Here is a 20,739-nt window from a genome sequence, read left to right as displayed (position 1 = left end):
TAAATACTGTACAGTGCAATGGCGAGTAAACAATACATCACTTCTGATCATTGGTGGACATGATTTATATCAAAGAACATAAATGCTCAAAGTTTCATTAATACAGTACATTTAGCAGAACTCACATGTACCCTGGGCCGCCTGCCAGTCTCAGAGTATTTCACATTTAATAATCTCCCTTTGGAATTCCACCGCCTTCTGATTAGCGTTGCCTGACTGCCACCTCTGTTTCCTGCAGTGAAGCCTCACCCACTCTTCTCACAGTTCAGCTGGCCTCTGCTCTCCTTCACTTTGTCTCTCTGGGCCTCGGGAGTCTTGGCGTCTCCCCTCAAATCGCTAACCATGGCTCGGAGGGTCTTGAACCTGTCCATGCGGGTGATCGGGGCTGCCTGGAGCCTGATTTCTGAACCCTGAGATGCACTGAGGGAGCTGAGGGAGCGCACTGCCGCCAGTCTGCGCTCCTTTCCAGAAGTACAACGTGGTGTGGTCATGGTGCCGAACTCCCCCGGGTGGTCAAAGTCTCTGATGACCTCACACAGGTAGCACGCCAAGTCCTGGCTGGAGAAGGAAAGAGTTTTCTGGGAGCGACGGAAGGCCAACGGGGAAGGCAGGGTTTCGGTCTCAGATGGGGGGATGGCCAGACGCAGGGCGATAGCTGCATTGCCATTCCCTTTAGACACCCCCTTCCTGGTGTTGTCTTGGGGAAGCTTCGTCTGCGGGTAGGAGATGATGCCCTGTGGGTAGCTGTACCGAAGAGAGTGGGCAGGGCTGGGCTGGAGGGAGCGTTGCAGCTCCACCATATTAAAGGCATTCTGAGAGACCGACAAGAGAGCGAGTGAAAGAAGAGCAGAAGAAAAGAGAACGCCCCCCCTCGTGTAATCATTTTGCAAAATGTGCACAGAGCAATGTCGCGCAGCTGATGCTTCTGCTCACACATGAGCCCGTTCCTCAGACTAAGGCAAAGATCCACAATGAAGGAACGCATGTTGGAAACAACAGCAACATTGATTAGGGGAGTAATTAATCTATCAGACTGCGTAGCGGAGAGGACTGCTATTACCAGCAGCATTAAAACAAATTAAAAGCTTTTTGCCGTCTACTCGGTTATTTTCAGCTAATTAACTAACGCTTCCAGATCTCCAGGGAACTGATATTTTGCTTTCATTTCAAAGTAACAAAAGCGCTGGTCTGCAAGAAGCATCATTAAGGTTCTGCTCCATCTCATTTGTATTCAAATTCTTTAGCTTTAAAAACAAAAACAAAACATACAATGTGATGACATTTCACATTCATAAAAATACACTCAGTGGATCTACAAATGCTACCACTCATTTATGTAGCAATTTAACAAAAGCTTTCCTCTAGTTTAAAATTGCCTGCACATTCTGTTTAAATGGGCTGTACATTTCTGTGTAGGGAAGGCTTTATGATTATTAATTCTCAACGTGTGAGGTTCAGTTGTGCTTGAGTGATTTTTCCTGAGTTGTCCTGAGTCTGAAAACACACAAAGCCACAATGCCTTTATCCAGCTAATTCCAAATGACTACTCCCACATTATGCACCTCTTTAAAAAGGCACAGAGATTAGGCAGAAAATGACATTTGCTCGAATAAGTCAATTGGGACAAATTGACCGGGTTGGCACCAGTGGCGTGTACAATATTGTAAATGTGCGCATAAACACAGTGGCATGTTTTTAAATCCCCTGTGTGTGACAATTTAGAATACAAAGGGCAATAATTCTGTTTAGTGTTGTGCTTCCCTGCCAGTCTCAGCGCCAGCGTGTTTGCGTTTACCTGGTCCTGCTCGCCTCCACCTTCCTCGTCATAGTTGAGAACATTTTCGCGGATGTCTTCCCACTCCCCGTGGTGAGCAGACACGTGGTACACGCCCTCCTTCAGGCCTTTGTGTCTCCTCCAGCAGGAGTAGAGGAACAGGCCCAGCATCAACACTGAGGAGTGGCAGAGTGCAGGTTAACACAGCAGGAGCAGACTCACGGTATTAAAAATTAGAGAGTGAGGGGAAAACACATCTTTGGGTGTGGAAGAAATTGACAATATGAGCAGAAAGTGACACAAGACTCAAAGACTTTCGCGTGAATAAATAAACAATGCAGATGAATCACATTTAACTGTAAATGGATTTTTTCCATCATTGATTTAAGACATATTACTTGCACTGACTGGTTAGACATACTAATGGAACATTCATGGAAAACAAAGGCCCTATCTTTCCACCAATTCCCATAAACGCTGCCTCCGTTTCCTGTCTTACTCCTTGACCTCATCTCAGTCTTTGCCAAAGTGGACCACAGACATCCCTCTGGGAAACTGTGCTCGGATCGTCTCGTATCCATCAAGTTATTTTCTGTTAAGCTTTAGGTCAGGTCCCCTTCTCATGCTCAGCGGTCTTTTCCCACACTCTATGCTTGTTCCCCTATTATTTACCACACAGACTGACCCTGGGGTAAATCAAGTGTGAATACATTATTGATTTTCATTGTGATGTGCGTACCACTCAGTTAAATGTCCCATTAAAGTCTGGTGCCACCGATGCTTCCTGTATAATGTCCCACCTTGCCAAAGTTAAGTTATGGATGTCTAAGCATTTTCTACAGTTGAACAAATCTAAATCAGATATAACTATATCCTTATAATTACTTCTTCCAGCCGTTTCTGCATTGAATTTGTACTTTTTAAATCAGATTTGTATTTTTATTGTCCTGATTTCCTCAACGGAGACATTTAACCAAGATCACGTTCCTTTCCGCTGCAGGTTTAGAAAAGGTTTTCCATGCTCCCCCTCCAGACTTGACAAATGCAACATTCAGTTCAGCATCAGCAGGTAATAAATAATAGGTTGATACTTTGAGGCTGATCTCTGGCATGGCCCAGCTAATGGATGTAATGATGGACCTGGCCTAGTCAATAAATTGGCCCTTACTGTCTGGGCCCTGAGTTTTGAAAAGCCCTGCCCAGAGAGATCACTCAGGCAAACTTGGTATGCTCTTTAAATGCTTTTAGTTCATGGATTTTTCTTTACAGCCAGTATTTTACCCAATTCTTGTACCTCACTGGCTTTTATTGTTTGTGTTATTTTAAAATACAACCCAATTTCAAAGCCTGGGACATTATTTAGAAAAGCAAATCAAACAAAATGGAATGAGACAAGATAATTACACATTTACCTAATCAATTTTATTGATTTTTGTAAATAAATGGCAAGTCTGGATTTTATGCCAGCACTAGGTCTCCAAAAAGGGACAGGGGCAACAAAAGACGAGGTAGATTGTGGAACGTTCAGAAACAAAATTGGAAAATTCAATGGATACAGAAGTTGGTAACAGGTGGCATTATGATTTGGTATTATTGGGATGTTCTGGAAAGGCGCAGTAATAAAAAAGCAAGGATGATAACAGGGTCACCACTCAGTGAAAGTCTCGATGGGGAAATAGTCCAAAGGTTTAAGAACATTTCTCAACACACAATTTCGCCATTTCCAGTCCATAATAGCATCTCTCTATGTAAGGGACAAGGCCAAAACCCAATACTGAATGGCTGTAACCTTCAATCCACAAGACGCTGCTGCTTTCAAATCTGAAATGCCATTGACTTTCCTGGGCCCGACCTCATTTTAGATGGATTGACACATGGGTCCTTTGGATTGAGGAGTTCATATCTCAAGGAGTTTTTTTTGAAGTGCTAACCATCCTGTGTGCTAAAGCGTTAAAAGGACTGTCCTGATTCTTCCAAGTGCAAAGTGAAGAAAACAAAACAAAACAGCACCCGTGACCCCATTTAGAACAACATATGCTGATGCGGGCTTTTTCAGGGACTTCTCCGTGTGTGCTAGTAAGACAATGAAGCTGCATTCTGCCACCTTACAACAGTGTGGCTTCTGAGTAGAGTCTGGGTTTTGGGCCGGCATGTCCGCAGTGCCCACCCTTCTCCCACTGAGAAAAGTGTGATGCATTGCGTCCTCAAACTGATGAACGGACGGAATGTGTTAAGCAAGAAAAGGACAGAATTCCCCTTTGTAAACACCAATAAGTCATATCCTCTCTTCCAAACTGAGCATTGTTAAATGAAAAGGTGATGTAGCACAGCACTAAACGCATCCTTATATGAATTGCAGGCATTAAATAAATTAAGTGGGTGTACATCTACAAAAAGACAAGGCGTTTGTCTCTTGTCTTTGTATTGAACACCATCATCGCGACCCATTTCTCTTAACATTACCATCATGCTCAAACATTTTGGAATTGTGGTTGTACTTTGTAACTTTATTTTGAAAGGCGGTACATGAATAAAGTAACACTATTATCATTGTGATTCGCAGTTCCTTGGAAGCCTATTAACTGAATTGGTACTCTTTCCCAACCCAGAGCCCCGTCGGCTCAGCCGAACGCTGGAAAGGAATGCTGCGACAGCTGAACGGGAAAGGTCCTTAAGCACGCTCATCAATCACAACTATTGTGTGTTGAATTACACAACATGCTGGACTGACCTTTAAAGTCCATTAATCTCAACCAATATTTTTCTACCATGTGCCATCCCTCTTTCTCTGCTTCCTTTTCTCACTATCTCTTATCACTAGTTCACTTTTTTGGTCTTTTGGTGGAACGTCCCTCCGTCTTTCCTCTCCTGTCAACTATCCAACTGCTTCTATTTCCCAGGTCCTCTTTGGCCTCAGCTTTTATCTGTCACACTAGATGGGATCCATTTCGACCATGAGAGTTTATATTGTGTCTGCTAATTACCAGTTTAATTTTAATATCTGACAAATGCAAAGTAATCACATTAGTCTGTATTTTTAAGGCGATTACTTGGCAAGAGACTGATGCACCGCTGGCTTTTTACGGTCACACTAACAGTCAGGTGTTCCTAAACAAAGGCAGGATAACAACTCCCTGAGCGCAAATCGCTGCTCATCTCAAATAGAAATCATAATCTCTTTATTCTGTGACTGGAATATCTTTATCGCTTAAACTGCGGCACTTTTCTATTTCTGTGCTGCTCTCATATAAAAAATAAATAAAGATAATTTTAGCTCCTTCTCACCCACTTCTCAGCCGGTTGTCCTTCGTGCAGTGGTATTGATCACCTGACCCGGCTACATTACCAGTGCACACCAGAGAGACGGTGCAGAAAACACCAGAATCTCAATGAAGCCCCCAGCCAATCGCCGGCCCTCCCTCTCGCTTTCAAAATTACCTGCTCCGAGGCGCAGCCTGTAGGGCTCTGCTAACCTAAACATCACCTGAGTAGATATTCAACGCATCTCTATAGGGGAGAAGCTCGATACACACAGAATTAGACACTGGTAAACATGCGCAGACATCCACAGTAGTTGCCTGTTGGAAAGCCTCGCCTCTACACCTGCAGCCTCTACTGCCCAGAGTTGTTGTTTTGTGTGCGCAGCACAATCCAGTGGGGGATCAATACCACTCAAGATGGAGAACAAGCATCACGGCCATTCATCAATCTGTAATGCTGTTGCCTCTTTGCCCTTTAACCGTTACTATGAACATGGTATTATGATGTCGGCCTGGACCGGACTGTGCATTATGAATAAGCTTGAGCGAGTAAAAAGCTACCTGCACAGCCATACCGAAACACTTAACCCTTTCATGGTAGCGCCGAGAAGAGGTAAATGAGGAAAATGAGGAGCGTGGGATCAGTGGGAGATTTGAGGAAATGAAATCTCGGAGAATGAATGAGCAGAAGGAAATGAGACAGGTGAGATATAGGGAAGAGTCGAAAAATCATTTATTTATAAGAAGGGAATGAAAAAGAAAAAGGCACGCAACATCATCAATTTGGCATCCAGAGCACATACGAGAAGCTAATTTCTTTGATTCTTGAAAAATGCAAAGTTAGATTTGATGCTGGATCAGTGAGGCTAGATCAGGCCTCGGCTCCTCCGGCTCTATCAACAGCACATGCTGCATTCACATTCTGCTCGGCTCATGTCAAACTTAACGGATGATCATTTTAACTTGTAATGCATGTTGAGGCAGAGGTCCCACTTTAATTTAGCATCCAGCTAGCAGTCTTACGTATTGCAAGCTTGTGTGTATGTGTTTGTGATTGTAGTCCATGAGTTAATGAGGGTTATGATTAAACCGCTACATCCTGTACAGCCAGCTCTTAATTAAAACTGGGAGCAGGTTTCATCTTTTTTTCATTTTAATAAGCACATCATGAAAACAGTTCCTTTTTTTCCTGTTTGAAAGAAACAACTGTTTGGGGTTTTTTCAAGGTGTGTAAATGCAGCCAGCAAAGACAGCTCCGACAGGTACTGTATGAATTTTACTGAGCAACCAGCGGGTCGTTCTTGTTAAGGTGAAAAGGCTAAGCTTTGAATATAAATGCTTCATCAGTGGGCAAGTTAGCTCCAAAGGACAGCACATTTCTTTATTTAGTATGCAGACAAGATGCGTTTTCATGAATGGTACCATGGCAACACCTTATCATCTTTGAATTCATTAGCAGATATTGCAGACCGCTTTATACGATTCTCAAGTGTCAGAATAACTGATGTCCCAATAGCAGCCACATGCCCTGGAGGGAATGTTGAGTCAGTTATAGAGACAGGGACAGTGCATTGAATTGCCCAAGCGTTTTATAAGCCTGTTTTCTGACAGAAAGACTCATAAACAGTGATGTGGCCCTACAGAGCGTCAACAGTACAACAACATGTAAGCCACTCATATTGTTCCCCCCCACACACACACACCCCCTCCAAACCCAAAAAATAAATCACATTTCCTCAGTTACAGTTGTGCAATATCGACAAGTAACACAATTATTTCATGCCTCTCCTGCCGAGCCTCAATAATGAACTGAAGGAATAGATTATCGTCTTTGACACCAGTGAGGCATTTTGAGAATGGATATCAATGCATATACATTTAAAAAGTCCCTTCTGGCAGCCAACGTGGTTTGATATTGGGTCTTCATCCTATTAGAGTTTAATGCTGCTTGTGACACCATCGCCCAAGCAGGTTTATTAACGGCATATACAGGTGAAGCTCCGATTAAACCAGTTGGAGACTTGAGCTGAAAGGCCACGTATGTTTTACATACATATGTTTACATATACTGCACATTAAATAACCACACATGAACATTGCTTTCATCAACTACATGAATTTGCATTTTTGCAATTTTCAAATGTTTAATGAAAGTTTCCCATTAGCTGCTGAAAACGTTTGGTCCATTTAAATTTCCTGGTTTTTAAGAGTATGTCTCAAGCAAATTTTGAATGCATTAACTGGAGTAATTTATTTATTGGGTAAATACATGGACAATTTTTAAATTCTGAAAAATAATATGTAAATATATTTTTGGTTCTTTGGTTTTAAACAGGATTTTTTTTTCTAGCACCACAAACAATTGTCGTTTTTTTATCTGCATTTTAATTAGTTGCGCTGCTGAGGGTTCAATTCTTGGCTATGAATGCTTGTTAGGTTGTACGTCTTAGTCACAAAATATGCAAATGTGAAAGACACTACATTTTTAAGCAGATACACAATTAAACCTGCCTATGAAATGAAACAATGTGACCCAGTTGGCCTTAACTTTGAATTTTGCAGCCAATACATTTATATACATTTTTTTTCAGTCCCCAGAATAGAATTTGCATTAATTAGGAGAAAAGCAGTGGTTTAAATTTTAAATTAGATTTCTTCAACAAAGAAAAATTCAAATGTTTTAAAAACTAATTGCCAGCAATGCAAATTAGAGTGAGACAAAATAAAAGAGTAAGCTAGCAATGAATGACGAGAGGGAGGAGTTTTGGTAGGCGTGTAACACATACTACAATCAGAAAAAGAAAAGTTGTTCTTTAATTGTATCAGCTCTAAATCACAAATAAACATGCATACATTTATACATGACCCTTTGGATTTTCTGTGACTATATAGCTTTATAGGCTCAGTCTAGCTTTATAAGTAGCTAGCCCCAAAACAGCCTTTGGACCTGCCGCTCTTGACAGAGCGAGGGTAGAGAGGCAGAGACATGTAACCTGGTAGCTGTGTTTTTATAGCCCTCAGTTCCAGCCTTCCTCTGGAACAAATCTAAAATGAGCAGAGCGTGGCGTCTACGCAGATGCTGCCATTGTCATACTCCTCCTATTTTGAAATGCTGATAGCTAGCAGGCTTTCCCATTTAGAGCAAATGATGAAAGAGAGCAGTTTCTCTAAACTGACAACAAAAAGACGCGAGATTGCGCAGATGTGCAATTTGTACTTTTGCACAAACTGTTTTTGTCAATTTTGCTTTTTGCTACTGTTTTTTTCTGTTGTTGTTGTTGTTGCTCACTGGCAGATCTGGCCACAGGAATCGTGCCCCATGACACCGTAATATTGCTGTGACCTGAACACTAACCTAAAAGTTTGTTTTAAATCCCCAAACATAAAACTAATCTTTAGCCTAGAGTGCACCTGGCTTCAAGACACAATACAACTTTCATCTTGTCCCTACTAGTTTCATTTTGATGAAAACGATCCCTGATTACAGATCCAAAGCAGTGCACATAAACCAAAAGTGCACAATAGGGTCACATTTAGGTGTGGAGTTTGGAAGGAAAAACAACAGGAGCGTAAAAGAACTGGGTGGTGGGATATAAAATAGGGTGGACAGTGAAAAATAAGGCTGGGAGTGAAATTGACTTCTGAAGTCAGAACGTAACATTAGAAGAGACAGGGGACACAGAATTGATGAAAAATATAGAAAAACACATAAGAGAAACTCCTGCGTTCTCCGGGGATGTCTGCCTGTGAATAACAAATGAAGACATGTACCGGTAGTCATTCTCTCTCAGTGAAGCTATTTGTTTCATGTTTCAGACAACCGCCCATGAAAAACATCACATCTGAGCTCGATACAGCTATGATATGTAACGTGAACTTGATTTTCTGGAGGCAAACTGGTGTGAGGAACAAATAAATCAGTGAGTGTTACAGATAAAACAGAGATGAAACAGTAATTATATCATGAAGGTGACAAATATAACAGGATGTGCACATGATGGGGAATAAAAACAAAAGACATGCAGGACATTAAATGGTGCATGAAAAGAGATGATTGGTGGTTTACCACAGGTAGAAGAGGACATAGTCGACATAGCTACCTAGAAAGGCCATGACACAAATGCTGATGGCGAACATGGAGCTGAGGCTGAGGCTGTTGCCATCCTCGTTGTGGAACATGGCGAGATTCACTTCACAGTGGCGTCCCCGGTAGCCCTCGCTGCAGTGGCATGTGTAGCGGGAAGGAGAGTGAGCCACGCAGGTGCCATGGCGGCACGGCCGGCTGGCACACAGCGTGTAGATGCACACTTTACCCAAGGAGTTCTCTTTGGTCATGTGACCTGGGGGACATCTGCGCAGAGAAGAGACAGCAATATAAAACAAAGACAAGAGACACGTGGGAAGCTGTCAGATAAAAGGACGAGGGACTTGCACTGTGCCATGAAGCCTAAGCTGACAGTGTAAGACCAAATCCCTAAGGAGTAACGCCTCTGCTTTCAGATTCAAAGATATGCTCCTTAAAGACTGTCATGCTGAGAAGAGAGTGAGGAAAAGAAGCCAACCAAGGTAGGATCGGATTTCTACGAGTCGTCCCTATATATCTATTTCAATATCAAAACCTTGCCCGAGTTCATTCCACACCCGCCCCCGCTGCTGCTGCAATCACAAAATAGGGCTATCCAACCACAGGAACACGGCTCACCCTGGTTCTGGCATTGAGTGCGCAGTCAGGATAGTTAGTGATCCTGCAGAGTTTAAACGGCAGGTGAGACGCACACGCAGCCCCTGCTGCCACGCCACACACTCTGTTCTCTCATGCTGACACTCAAATAGACGGGAACTGGGCTGAAGTCGGGCCAGCCGCCATCTGGAGGATGCTTTCATTTGAAATGTGTCGCTATATATTATATTATACATATAATACATATATGTTTTTATTCCTTTTCATCCACAAGGAAATGCTAATGAGTTCAACACAAAAATCGATGAAAAATAAATATTGCAATTCATATAACAATCTATATCAGGGCGGAAGCTTTTTAGCGTTCTGCCGGATTTTGAATAAATGCTCCAAAATCTGATGCTCTGATGTTCTTTTCACTCCGACCGGATACGGAAACGAGTCGTCCTCGTCTGTTTATGAGGTCGGTGGCGTAAACTCGATCCATTCCGTTTGGTGTTGTTTTGCTGCCCGCTCGCTCCACGGAGGCAGACTGTCTCTCCGTTAGAATCAAAACATTCAACTGCGGAAGTATGTAGGTATGTCTCCGCCCTTCAGAGTGTAACCCGTTCAATGATTGGCTAACAATACGACGGACAGAAGCGACAGCTGATCAGATCGCTGGAAGGTCTACCTCTAGCTTGTTAGTGGCATTATCAAGGCTACATCCCTAAATGTATGCGTATCAATGTGTACAGAAAGTGCTTGCATACAATAAGGCCTCATTAACAGGCTGTGTTTTCTGCTCTGCATGTTTGCAGCACCTGCACTCATGGTGTCTCCAGAGGTCCATGCAGACTAAGGGAGGGGAGCAGTGCTGCTTCCCGCAGGCGTCTGAAGAGCAGCCAAAGGACACGCCTTGCAAAGTGACCACCTGGTGATCCTCTGAAGTCCCTTCCCGATCCAGAGGGATGGAACGACCGTTAAATCTCAAATCTCGCAAACAGCCTGGTGTAGAAAGGCAGAGAGATAGAGAAGAGAACATTAGTTTATTGAATGGCAACAGACACTCTAAGACGTGTCCTCCGGCAACTTCATTTGTGAAGGCGTATTTACACCATTGCAGGTGTGTAAACTCCAGTACACAACCTCATTGACACGCCCATACTCTTGTGCATTCAAACAGCCAAACAGCCTGAGGCTAAGCTGTCGGCATGGGCTTCTTTTTTGCAGGATATTTTCCCCTGCTGGTTTGTTTGCCCAGTCTGTGTGCAGCATGATGTCTAATACATCATTGAAATACAGATCAGTCCCCATCGACTCCCTGTCTCTCATTGCTCCAAACTAAGGGATCAAAAAACCTTTGGACCAAAGTGGAAAGTGAAAAAAAAAAAAAAAGAAGTGAAGGGTAAAGATAACCACTGAATCACCATATTTTTTAACAGGGATACAAGTTAATTGTGAGTCTCCAGAAATGATTTACAGACAACTGTTGCTTTTTTGCTGATGAACATAGTTAGAGTACGAGACAAACCAGTGGAGCACGGTGTGTTCTGCCTAAAGGTAGCTGCAGCACACTGCTTTTTATTGGGCCATGGTTACATGGAATGGATTGCCAGGGTTTCTGTTGGACAATAATAGAAAATGTTTTCAAAAGAAATTTAAACCTTTTTTTCTTTGCACAATGGACATGAAATGGAAACAGTATTGATACAATTGCAGTAGGTCCAATGATGAATGTTGATAATTTTGTAAGATGATTTGTATCAGACAGCTATTGTTTGGTGAATGAGTGTAAATGTATAAGCACTTATTTTGTTCATTTATTTTTATTGCATTGGACTGTTTATTATATGTCCTGTCTGTGTGTGTGTGTGGCGTGAAGGGTGTAAGATTAATGTAGAGGAGACCCCAGGAAGAAGAGCAAATGAAATATCAGTTGCTAATGGGGATCTTTATAAATGAGAAAATGAGTCCACTCATTTGCGTGCTGAACATCCATTTATTAACGGCCCTGTTTATTTATGCACGTCTTCTATTCATCTAAATATTCATTCATCCAGCGTGGATCTATCAAAACAGAAAAATGTTCACCTACCCAGGAAGCTCCGGTTGTGTCCTGAGGGAAAAGAGTTTCCAAGCATCACCATGCTAGGGTCAATAATAATCTCCTGACTCCGCCCCGGCGACGCGGTGATCTCTCGTCTCCCTCCGCCTCCGTCCAGCCGCAGTGTGAACTCTCTGCCGTACCGATCCAGCTCCACCTCGTGCCACTCGCCATCATTGAGGTGATGGTGGGACAGCGTCATGTTGTAGTCGTCATCTCCGAGGTTGTAGAAAACAGCCAGCAGACCCTGAATAACCTGACATCAACAGGAGCGGTTATATATAGATAGGACACAAATTGCAAGCATATACATATACACACACACACACAACATCCAGGAAATAATTGTATAATTGATATCACCTCTGTCAAGGAGGCCATGTTTTTACTGATGTCCTTGTTTGGTTTCCGCCTCATGTGTTTGTGAGCAGGATTATTCTTGAGGGCAGAAAACCCCTGCTAAATGTAGGTGTCGGTAATAAAGAAAATGTGTGACATGATGCAAAAACTACTGAAACCATTTCCATGAAGACATTGCTGTCATGGCTACTTACCTTTAGGATAAACTCATCAACTTTAATCCAAGGTGCTTGAAACAGAATTTAAATTTTGAGATTGATATGATGATGATTACTCATGATAATGGAGTGATTGTAGATTAAAATCGTAACTCTTTCCTTCCTGCTAAATCTGACTGACCTGAGAAGAGTTTCTTTACAGCAGGCATAAAATACATGACGTCTGAGGTGTGATCTTCAAATTGTGAATGCAAGTGTAAATGTAACACTTGTAGTTCATAATGTACAACTCTTGTAGTTCATAATGTTGATTTGTCATCAGTTACAAAAACAGTGCTTGACTTCATCTAGAATTCAAGTCTAAAAATCATTCCGTGTAGACAAAATAAAGAAACATGTGATAACAGACAGTGAAGCCTAGTTCAGACTTTTTGGATTGTGATATTTAATTACTTCAACTAAAAACACTGTGGTGAATCTTCCGGAAGAATATAATGTGAAATTTTTAAACGGTAAAAATTAATTTAGCGAAATTGCAGCTGTGCCGTACAACATTAATATAGTCAACCCAAAGGGAAGAATTTGAGAAACAACAGTTATTTTCAGGAGTCAAGGATAAGTGAACACAGATGGGCTCGACCAATGAGGGGCTTCCGTAACTACAGCTTGTACTTGTCCAAGGCGTAATTGAAAACAGTGGGGCAAGATAATTCCCATTCAGAATAAACTGCGTTGGCTATTGCACCCTTAGCATGGGCACACGCACACACACACACACAATAAGAATGGCCATTAATCACGGTCACCATTAAATATAAAACGGTGAATTTCCACAGAATGTTTCACACTCAAATCACAACTGGTTTCTTTGCATTTGCATGTAGCACCACACACAGACGCATGCTATTTATACACACCTGGCCTCTCTGGTAACCTTTATGTGAGTGTACTTATTTGTTCAGTGTGCACTTCATCCCAAATCTAGCCTTAAGAAAGGAAGAGGAGTGAGACACTTCTTTATATTGAAGCTTGTTGTCGACAAACACCCCCGGCTTGTTCCCCAGCGCTTTGAGACTACCGGGCTGTTATTGCCCGTGCTGTGTAAAGACCTATTTGTGGAACGATAGACAGGACCTATGCTATCCAGCAAACAACAAGATGTCCTGAGCCCAGTGAAGTGGAATATACCACAACGGAGACGGGTTCACTGCAAATGGCTGGCCTGTGTCAAACATAGCCATTTACATCCAGGGGTTGCTCACACTTGACCTGCCAAATCGCCAAGACTAAGGATTTTGACAAGAAGCAATTGCATTCAGGAATGTCTCAGACAGGACAACGTGAAGGAGAGTTGTCTCCAGGAGCACCACTTCACTCTCACTGTGGCAATGTGAGCAGCACGCATGCAGACATGACTGTGCTCACCACTTGAAGCTCACTATTAAAACGTTCACACACAAGGGAGCTGCCCTTTACTTTCGAACACGCTGACCTGGAATTACAATACACAAATCTGCTTTCTTGAAATACTGAACTGTTGATTATTGTTGAAACATAAGCAGAGATAACAAAAAAAACAACCTCAATAAAGGATGCCTTTTTTTTTTTTTTTTAACAGCAGCCTCTCAATAGTAGCATTTTAAAGACGTGTTGAAAGCACATGCCGAGAACATAAATGTCAATCACCAGCCCCCTCTGTATCCACCCCTACATCCCCAACCCTGATATTACTCGCTCTTAGCCTGACAAGCATTCACAGCATTCATTATTGGGGCTTAACCATTTCTTCGTCCTGCAAAACACAACAGAGACTTCAGAGTAGAAGGAAGTGACCTCCAGCCATGACTCACCTCCAAGCGTAGGTACTCATTTTGCTCCTGGGAAAGCAGGCTGAGGAGGACACCAGCGGCAGCCCGTGTCCGGACCCCAACCTGGACCCTCGTCTGCCGTGCAGGCAACGACCACAGAAGCTGGAATTGAACGAGGCTGCGGCCATCAAAGGAGAACTCCGGAGCCGCTTGTCAATCAAAAGCACACAAGACATGTTCAATTAATTCAGCTGTCATGTGGGGAATTCAAGTGGAAATCAAAGCTGGGAAATGCAGTTCTGCAAAAGCACTTTGTGGAAGGCAAGGCTATCTTCCAGCAGCATAGTGGGGTTTAGGAATGCAGAATTTCCCACAGTTCCCATGAAGAATACACTTTATGAGGCTTAAAATCCCACCGAGAGCTCATTGCACTTCCCCTCATAACCTTGTGGTCAAGAAAAAGTAATTTTAAATGTTTACCTTGATCACACCGAGGCCCCGTAAACCCCGGTTCACACAGGCAGCTGAAGGAACTCCACCCGCCACGACAGCGCCCCTTCTTACCACAGGAGGGACGCTGGTCCGAATTGGTGCAATAGTCATCAATAAGAGAGCAGCCTGGCACAGCATTAGAGGATTCAGCCGGGGAGGCGAGGTCATATAGCTGAATGGAAGAAGAAGAAAAATCCGTAAAAGGAGGAACATAAAATGGTTCTGTTCCTACAATGACAGTAGATGGGTGAAGGAAATGTGATTGCAGTTTGAAAAAGAACATTTGATCTGATAATAAATGCAAAATATTATAAATTAAAGGCCGATTACTGTTTCATGCATATCTCACGTCAATTGATCGCTTCTTAAAAGTACCATCAATAAGAAAAATTGCAATTCTATGCGCATTATGGACATCTACTTCACGGTTAGAGAAATAAAAAAAACAGAAGTGAATACTACACACGACTCTGTTAAAATGAAAATAATGTGGCAAGTGTAATAACTCCATTAAGTTCCAATAAATCAATGTAAAATGCAGCTCATAACAGTCTGGCGGTTGGTTAGGTGCCATTAAACAGCACAAGCCTTTTAATAGCATAGTGCAGTAATCTTAGTCTTTTTAATAGTTTATATATTCTTTATATACCTTTTTACACAACTTACTCAACTTATAATTTATGTGTATATTTTCACTTTATGCAGCTTTATTTTTCCTTTTATATTTCTGCTCTGCCATATGTAAAAGAAAATAGTCTACCCTTCAGCAGGATATTAAGCCATTAAAAAGGAATTCTAGGTGTATGAAATATTATGCAAGCCGTCTATAAAATGGACACACTTATGGGGTAGATTTTATAAAATACACAATCAGATATAAGTATCTACCTAAATATAAACACATTCAAATCAAGGAAAAATGTTTTAATGTATGTACAGTATATTACTGCTATACAAAAAGTTGGATTACAGGGATCGGATGTTTTGACCAAGTCCAAAAGTAATATCTTCCATCTCAGATTACTGTATAAATGAAGTCGATCCCTTTATTAATGGCAGTTTTGTCTTTCTCGAGTCATTTTTACAGCCCACCAAAAACACCCTAAACCAGTATTTATCTTGTTTTGTTCAGTGGAGCTCTTTCAGATGGCCGAGGCACACGACTTAAAAATGAAAATGCATTTTTGTCATAAAACCTGCCTCCGTAACTTGGAAAAGACGCTTTTCCAAAATGTATCCACAGAGGAACACTTTCAGAAAATATGAAAGCAGCTTGCCGTTTATGCTTCCACTGGACCTCCAGCAGGCTGGATGATTACAGCATTTTGTCTTTGAAGCCGGAGTACAGAGGAAAACAGGTGACATGCTTCCACCTGAATCCTCTCCATGAGGGAGAGCTGGTCATTAGCCAGCACTGTCTGCAGATCCTTCCCCATTCTTCCCAGTGTTATTGTGAAAATAGCTTGCACTTTTCATTTTGCTTTAGTATTCAGCATGGTCTTTTTGAATAACTAAATATAATTTAAATCCTGGCAAGTAATAGCCTTGTATGCTTCAAGGATTTATATCTCCCTCTCTCTATTGTGGTGAGGCATTTTGGGAATTCCACACCAACAAAATAATTGATTTGTTAATTTGACTTTACTGATTAAAGTTGTCCTTAAGGTTCTGGAAGCTCCAAAGGATCATCTTGATGTAAACAGTAGGTAGGTTTTCACCAGCCGGCAGCTGCCTAATTTGAGCTCCTGTATAATAATCCCTCGCTGACATGAGGGATCGCATATGTAGAGTTCATATTTTTTTAATTGTTATTTTTCCTCTCCCCAAATAAATTATCGCACTCCAAAAATATTGTTCAATTGGAACAAATATCTGGCTTATCTGAATGTTTGTTGTTGCTGCATTTGTGTGTGCTGATGTTTAGATAAGGAATTAGACTGTTTATTAAAACCTGATAATAATTAATAATAATATTTTCAGCTCAGTAGTTTTTAGATTTGTTTTTAGATAAATAAAAATCCACTTCTAAAATTTAACTCTGATTTGTAATCATTTACAGGAGGCATTTCATTTCTGCATTTATACATATGAATACACAGCAAATATATATGAAAATAAAAGGTGAATGACAAGTGATTTTGATTCATTTATTTAAATCTCTATTTAAAATGTTGAAAATTAGTACGAGGAAGGCATTGACCTCAAGATTTGTGTTTGACCTCATGACAACAGTTATTTAAAGAGAAAACCACTGAATATACACAAAATCTACAAGAAAATAAAATCTAAAGCATTCCATTAAAATTGCAAGAGATCCAGTATGTCTGCCCTCTTCCCCTGAAAACTAGAAGCAGAGGTTTACCAGACTGAAGAAATTAGTTTAGTTCACATTTTTATGGAACAAAGTATAAAATATTAACAGTTTTGCAGTAATATGTAATAGCACAATTAATATTCCACAAAACGTATCTGCACCTGTTTTAATATTCTTTCTCTTGCCTTTAAGATACAAAATTATTATTAAACTCAAACAGGCAAACCAAATACCAAGCTAGGCACAGCAAAATGGGAAAAGTCCAATAACCTCTTGGTCTTTAAATTTGCATGGAGAATCGGTTGTCCATAAAAATGTGACATCCTTGAAGAAAAACATAATAAATTGCTCTATTGGGCTGAATAAAATGTGAAAGAGCCACTTGTGATGGGAGGAACCCAAAGAGAACATACAAAAAAAAACCAGAACATTGTTGCTGAGAGGTGACAGTGCTAACTGCTACGCCACCTCACACCCCATTTTGTTCATCGGTCGAAGAAGGAGGGAAACAGCATGGAGAGTAGGATAAGAAAAGATCCGCGTGGACTACAGAGACTCAAATAGAGGTAACATTTACATTCCTCAGGCTTCCTATTGTAGCCTTGAGGACAAATATAAATTCATATTGAAGTGAAGTCCTCCTTTATCTGAAATATAGCGCCTGTCCTCTGAACAGATAAAGAACGAAGGCCTATACAACATAGCGATCAATTCATATGCAGGCGATGCAAAGCTAGCCGTTTCTGCATGCTCCTCACAGTACCTTGGTATCCACAAGCAGGTTCCTCATGCATCCGGAAAAGCGCTTGTGCTGCAGCTGTGGGTATTCATACGATATGTTCTCATAGACACCTCCCAGCTGCATTACATGAGTTCCATTTAGATACCTGCAAACAAAAACGTACTCTCAGAACACGAACGATAAGGGATGAATGCACGTCAGTGAAAAGCAAACAATCGCGGGTTCTCAGCGGTTATAATTCACAACACGCACCTTTCAATATAAAGAAACGCATAATGCAAACAGAAGAACAGGAACAGCATATAATCTGTTGAGGTTAAATTCACGCTTGCATTCCTATGGTATCTTCTCCATGCTGTTCTTAAACAGTGAAAAAGTAATGCATAGTGGGTGAATTGATTTTTGGTTGAATCAATCCAAACCCAAACTGATTTAGCTCAAGTCGGTTGTTTCCGCGAGCGGCGTGGAAACGATCGTCTGGCTTTTGCCCGTTAACTATCGCATTATGTTTATGATGATGTAAATACCTAATCAGTCGAAAGTCAAATGCAGCAACTGCAGTCAACCGTTCTGGAAGCCTCTTAAAATGCTGAAGTTATTAAAATGAATTAGAGCTGCAAAGCCCTCAGGTAAATTGTTACACTTCACAAACTCATTGCATAATTACACACAAAAACAATAAGCGTGGCAGTAAGCCAAGCCCACAGTGGGGCAAACAGACTCGGCTGGGGCAAAGCTAATATTGGGCATGTGCAGAAACACACTCCGAACAGATGAGTGGACCATTTTAAGAATAAGCGTAAAAATTATAGCATTGCATATAACGTTTAGTAATATAATAATGTCCCTGGGGAAAGGACAGTTCAGTATGTTGAGAAACTGAACAAACAAAGCGTGAAAAAGTCAGCATAAACGTTTTATACACCGACGATGAACTGTGAGACAAGAGCCTATTGCTTATTAGAGCAGACACCGAAACCGATTCTGCTCCAGGCAGGTGTTGCTGATTCTTGGGATGAGCCTAAGAGTTGTAGCAATTAATTAGATGTTTGAAAATCTGTCAACATTAAATGAGTCTGCAACATTTGTGGTGATCAGTTAATAATTCAAGTTAATCACCAAGCGAAATACGACAGAACAATATTGGGCTCTTAATGATTCAGACTTTGCTGCGTTCTCCGTTTTAGACCATGTTGAACTTGATATCTCGAAATATCTCTAATGTTTCACCGCGACACTCTCAATAATAGGTAAATATAATAAATGTACAATATCAGCATGCCAGCACGTAAGCAAAATATCCCTTTTCTCTTTCACCAAGTTGCAAACTGCTGCCCGTTTGTCTGCAAAGGAGACCTTTGAAGGGTGAGAGCTCTGCAAACCAAATAAAAGCCTAAAATAACCAGTGGAGAATTTTTTCTCCACTGGTCAAAACAAGCATTTACTCATTTGCTTCTTCTTAAAAACCTAACAAATTGCCACAGTATGAGTACGAGCAGTATTTTTTTAAGCACAAAGCGCTCATGTCTTCCAGATTCCCCCTACTCCTGAAATGGGCTCATTCCTGTCAACTGCGCTTCTGTGATCACCTGCAGCTCATCTCCCAATCAGCTCTCACACCACAGATACTCTGCTCAGTCCTCATGTCTCTGCCAGATTGTCAGCAACTCGTTCCTCCTCCCCAGCTCTCCTGTTCTGATTTTGATTCATGTGTACCAAGCCTGCCCGTCTTTTAGATTGTGTCTGTTTGCCTGCCCCTGTGCTGATTTGTCTCCTGGTCACCTGAGTTTGATTTGACATTAAAGTTACGTCACTGGATTCCTTTCTCCTGTCGTGCTTTTGGGCTCTCCCTGTCTGCGCAGTGACATAAATAACATGTATTTACCTCTGAGAGGCCTGGGATAATCATTGGCTCCCTTTAGGACTATACATGGCGCATTGTCTCTCGGATTTGTCACAATTAATTATGAATCTTACTTGTCCCTGTTGGGTGTGACCCCCCGGATTTCACAGGATGAGCGGTCCTCTGTCATTGCCCATGAGTCAACACCTTCTGTTTCCATGATGATCGCGCTGGAGCATCGATCGAGAGTGAAGCGCACTTCCTTTAAATTGGCAGGACAGCAGAAAGAGATCATTGCCGCTGCAAATCATGTGACTGCGCGAGTATACTAGAGCCAGACACAAAAAATTGCAATGTCTATGAAGGGCCGAACTAATTTTTGTCGGACTCGTTCATACACTCCATGTAAATACGCTTGTCTTACTTTGCTGTTGCTCTTCACATCAAGGCGATGCCAGCGTCTATCAGCAACCCCGATACTATTTGTTAACTGGAGAACCAAGGTACCAGAACCATGATTAATTTTCAGACTGGGCGTCCCACCAATCAGCTCTGATGGAAAGATTGTGAGGGAACAAAAAGATCATTATTGATAAATGATTTTTTTTTTTAACACATATGCCGGCAAAATTGGGGAAAAAATTTAATTACAATGTCGGTTCACTTGAATTACTTTTCACAGTGAGCTGTGTGAATTCTTATGAAATTAGGTGCTTGTTTTTAACATGTCATTATATATAAATGATACAAAAGAAGATAAATTAATTACAAAAATACTTATTATATTCTCATGGACTTTGGTGGGATGTTTGGAAAAATGACGGGGACAGATTTGGGTTTGGGAATTCTTCTCCACCTTCTTTTAGATTGTGATGCTTTCTCTTTTGGGTTTCTTTCTCGACATATCCAACGTGCATAAACTACCCGATTTTGATTTGACTTGTTGGGTTAGACATGCAGCAAAGTACAGTACATCTTGTTATGAAGGACTTTTTTGAGCTTTGAAAACAATAATAAAAGCATCTTACATGCAAACGTACAAGGGCATCCTATAAAGTAAGTAAAATGTCATAAAAATCCCCAAACTCAATGATTTATACAATGAAAAAACAAAAAGAGAAAGACGAACACAGTAGGAGACCCAGCGTGTCACTGCCTCGTAGCAGCAACACATGTGAACATCACAAGACAGATTCCCTTTTGATTGTTCATGAAATTAAA

The 20,739-nt window shown here is 41.3% G+C and overlaps 1 protein-coding gene across 1 annotated transcript in view; it reads right to left on the bottom strand.

Moving 5' to 3' along the window:
* Nucleotides 1–245: 245 nt before the first annotated feature.
* LOC137912680 (neural-cadherin-like) overlaps nt 246–20,739 on the bottom strand; it is a 73,080-nt gene continuing 52,586 nt past the window's right edge. The window contains exons 24-33 of the mRNA XM_068756814.1: nt 19,943–20,070; nt 19,653–19,780; nt 17,697–17,820; nt 14,608–14,791; nt 14,170–14,336; nt 11,793–12,057; nt 10,519–10,702; nt 9,135–9,385; nt 1,796–1,950; nt 246–812 (exon numbers count right to left, since the gene is read on the bottom strand). Coding sequence (XP_068612915.1) covers nt 246–812; nt 1,796–1,950; nt 9,135–9,385; nt 10,519–10,702; nt 11,793–12,057; nt 14,170–14,336; nt 14,608–14,791; nt 17,697–17,820; nt 19,653–19,780; nt 19,943–20,070 — 2,153 coding nt within the window. The remainder of the gene's footprint in view (nt 813–1,795; nt 1,951–9,134; nt 9,386–10,518; nt 10,703–11,792; nt 12,058–14,169; nt 14,337–14,607; nt 14,792–17,696; nt 17,821–19,652; nt 19,781–19,942; nt 20,071–20,739) is intronic.

This window comes from Brachionichthys hirsutus, unplaced genomic scaffold, assembly GCF_040956055.1.
Source record: "Brachionichthys hirsutus isolate HB-005 unplaced genomic scaffold, CSIRO-AGI_Bhir_v1 contig_939, whole genome shotgun sequence".
Classification (NCBI taxonomy): Eukaryota; Metazoa; Chordata; class Actinopteri; order Lophiiformes; family Brachionichthyidae; genus Brachionichthys; species Brachionichthys hirsutus.
The sequence above is the reverse complement of the archived record's forward strand: the minus strand, read 5'-3'. Positions and strand labels throughout refer to the sequence as shown.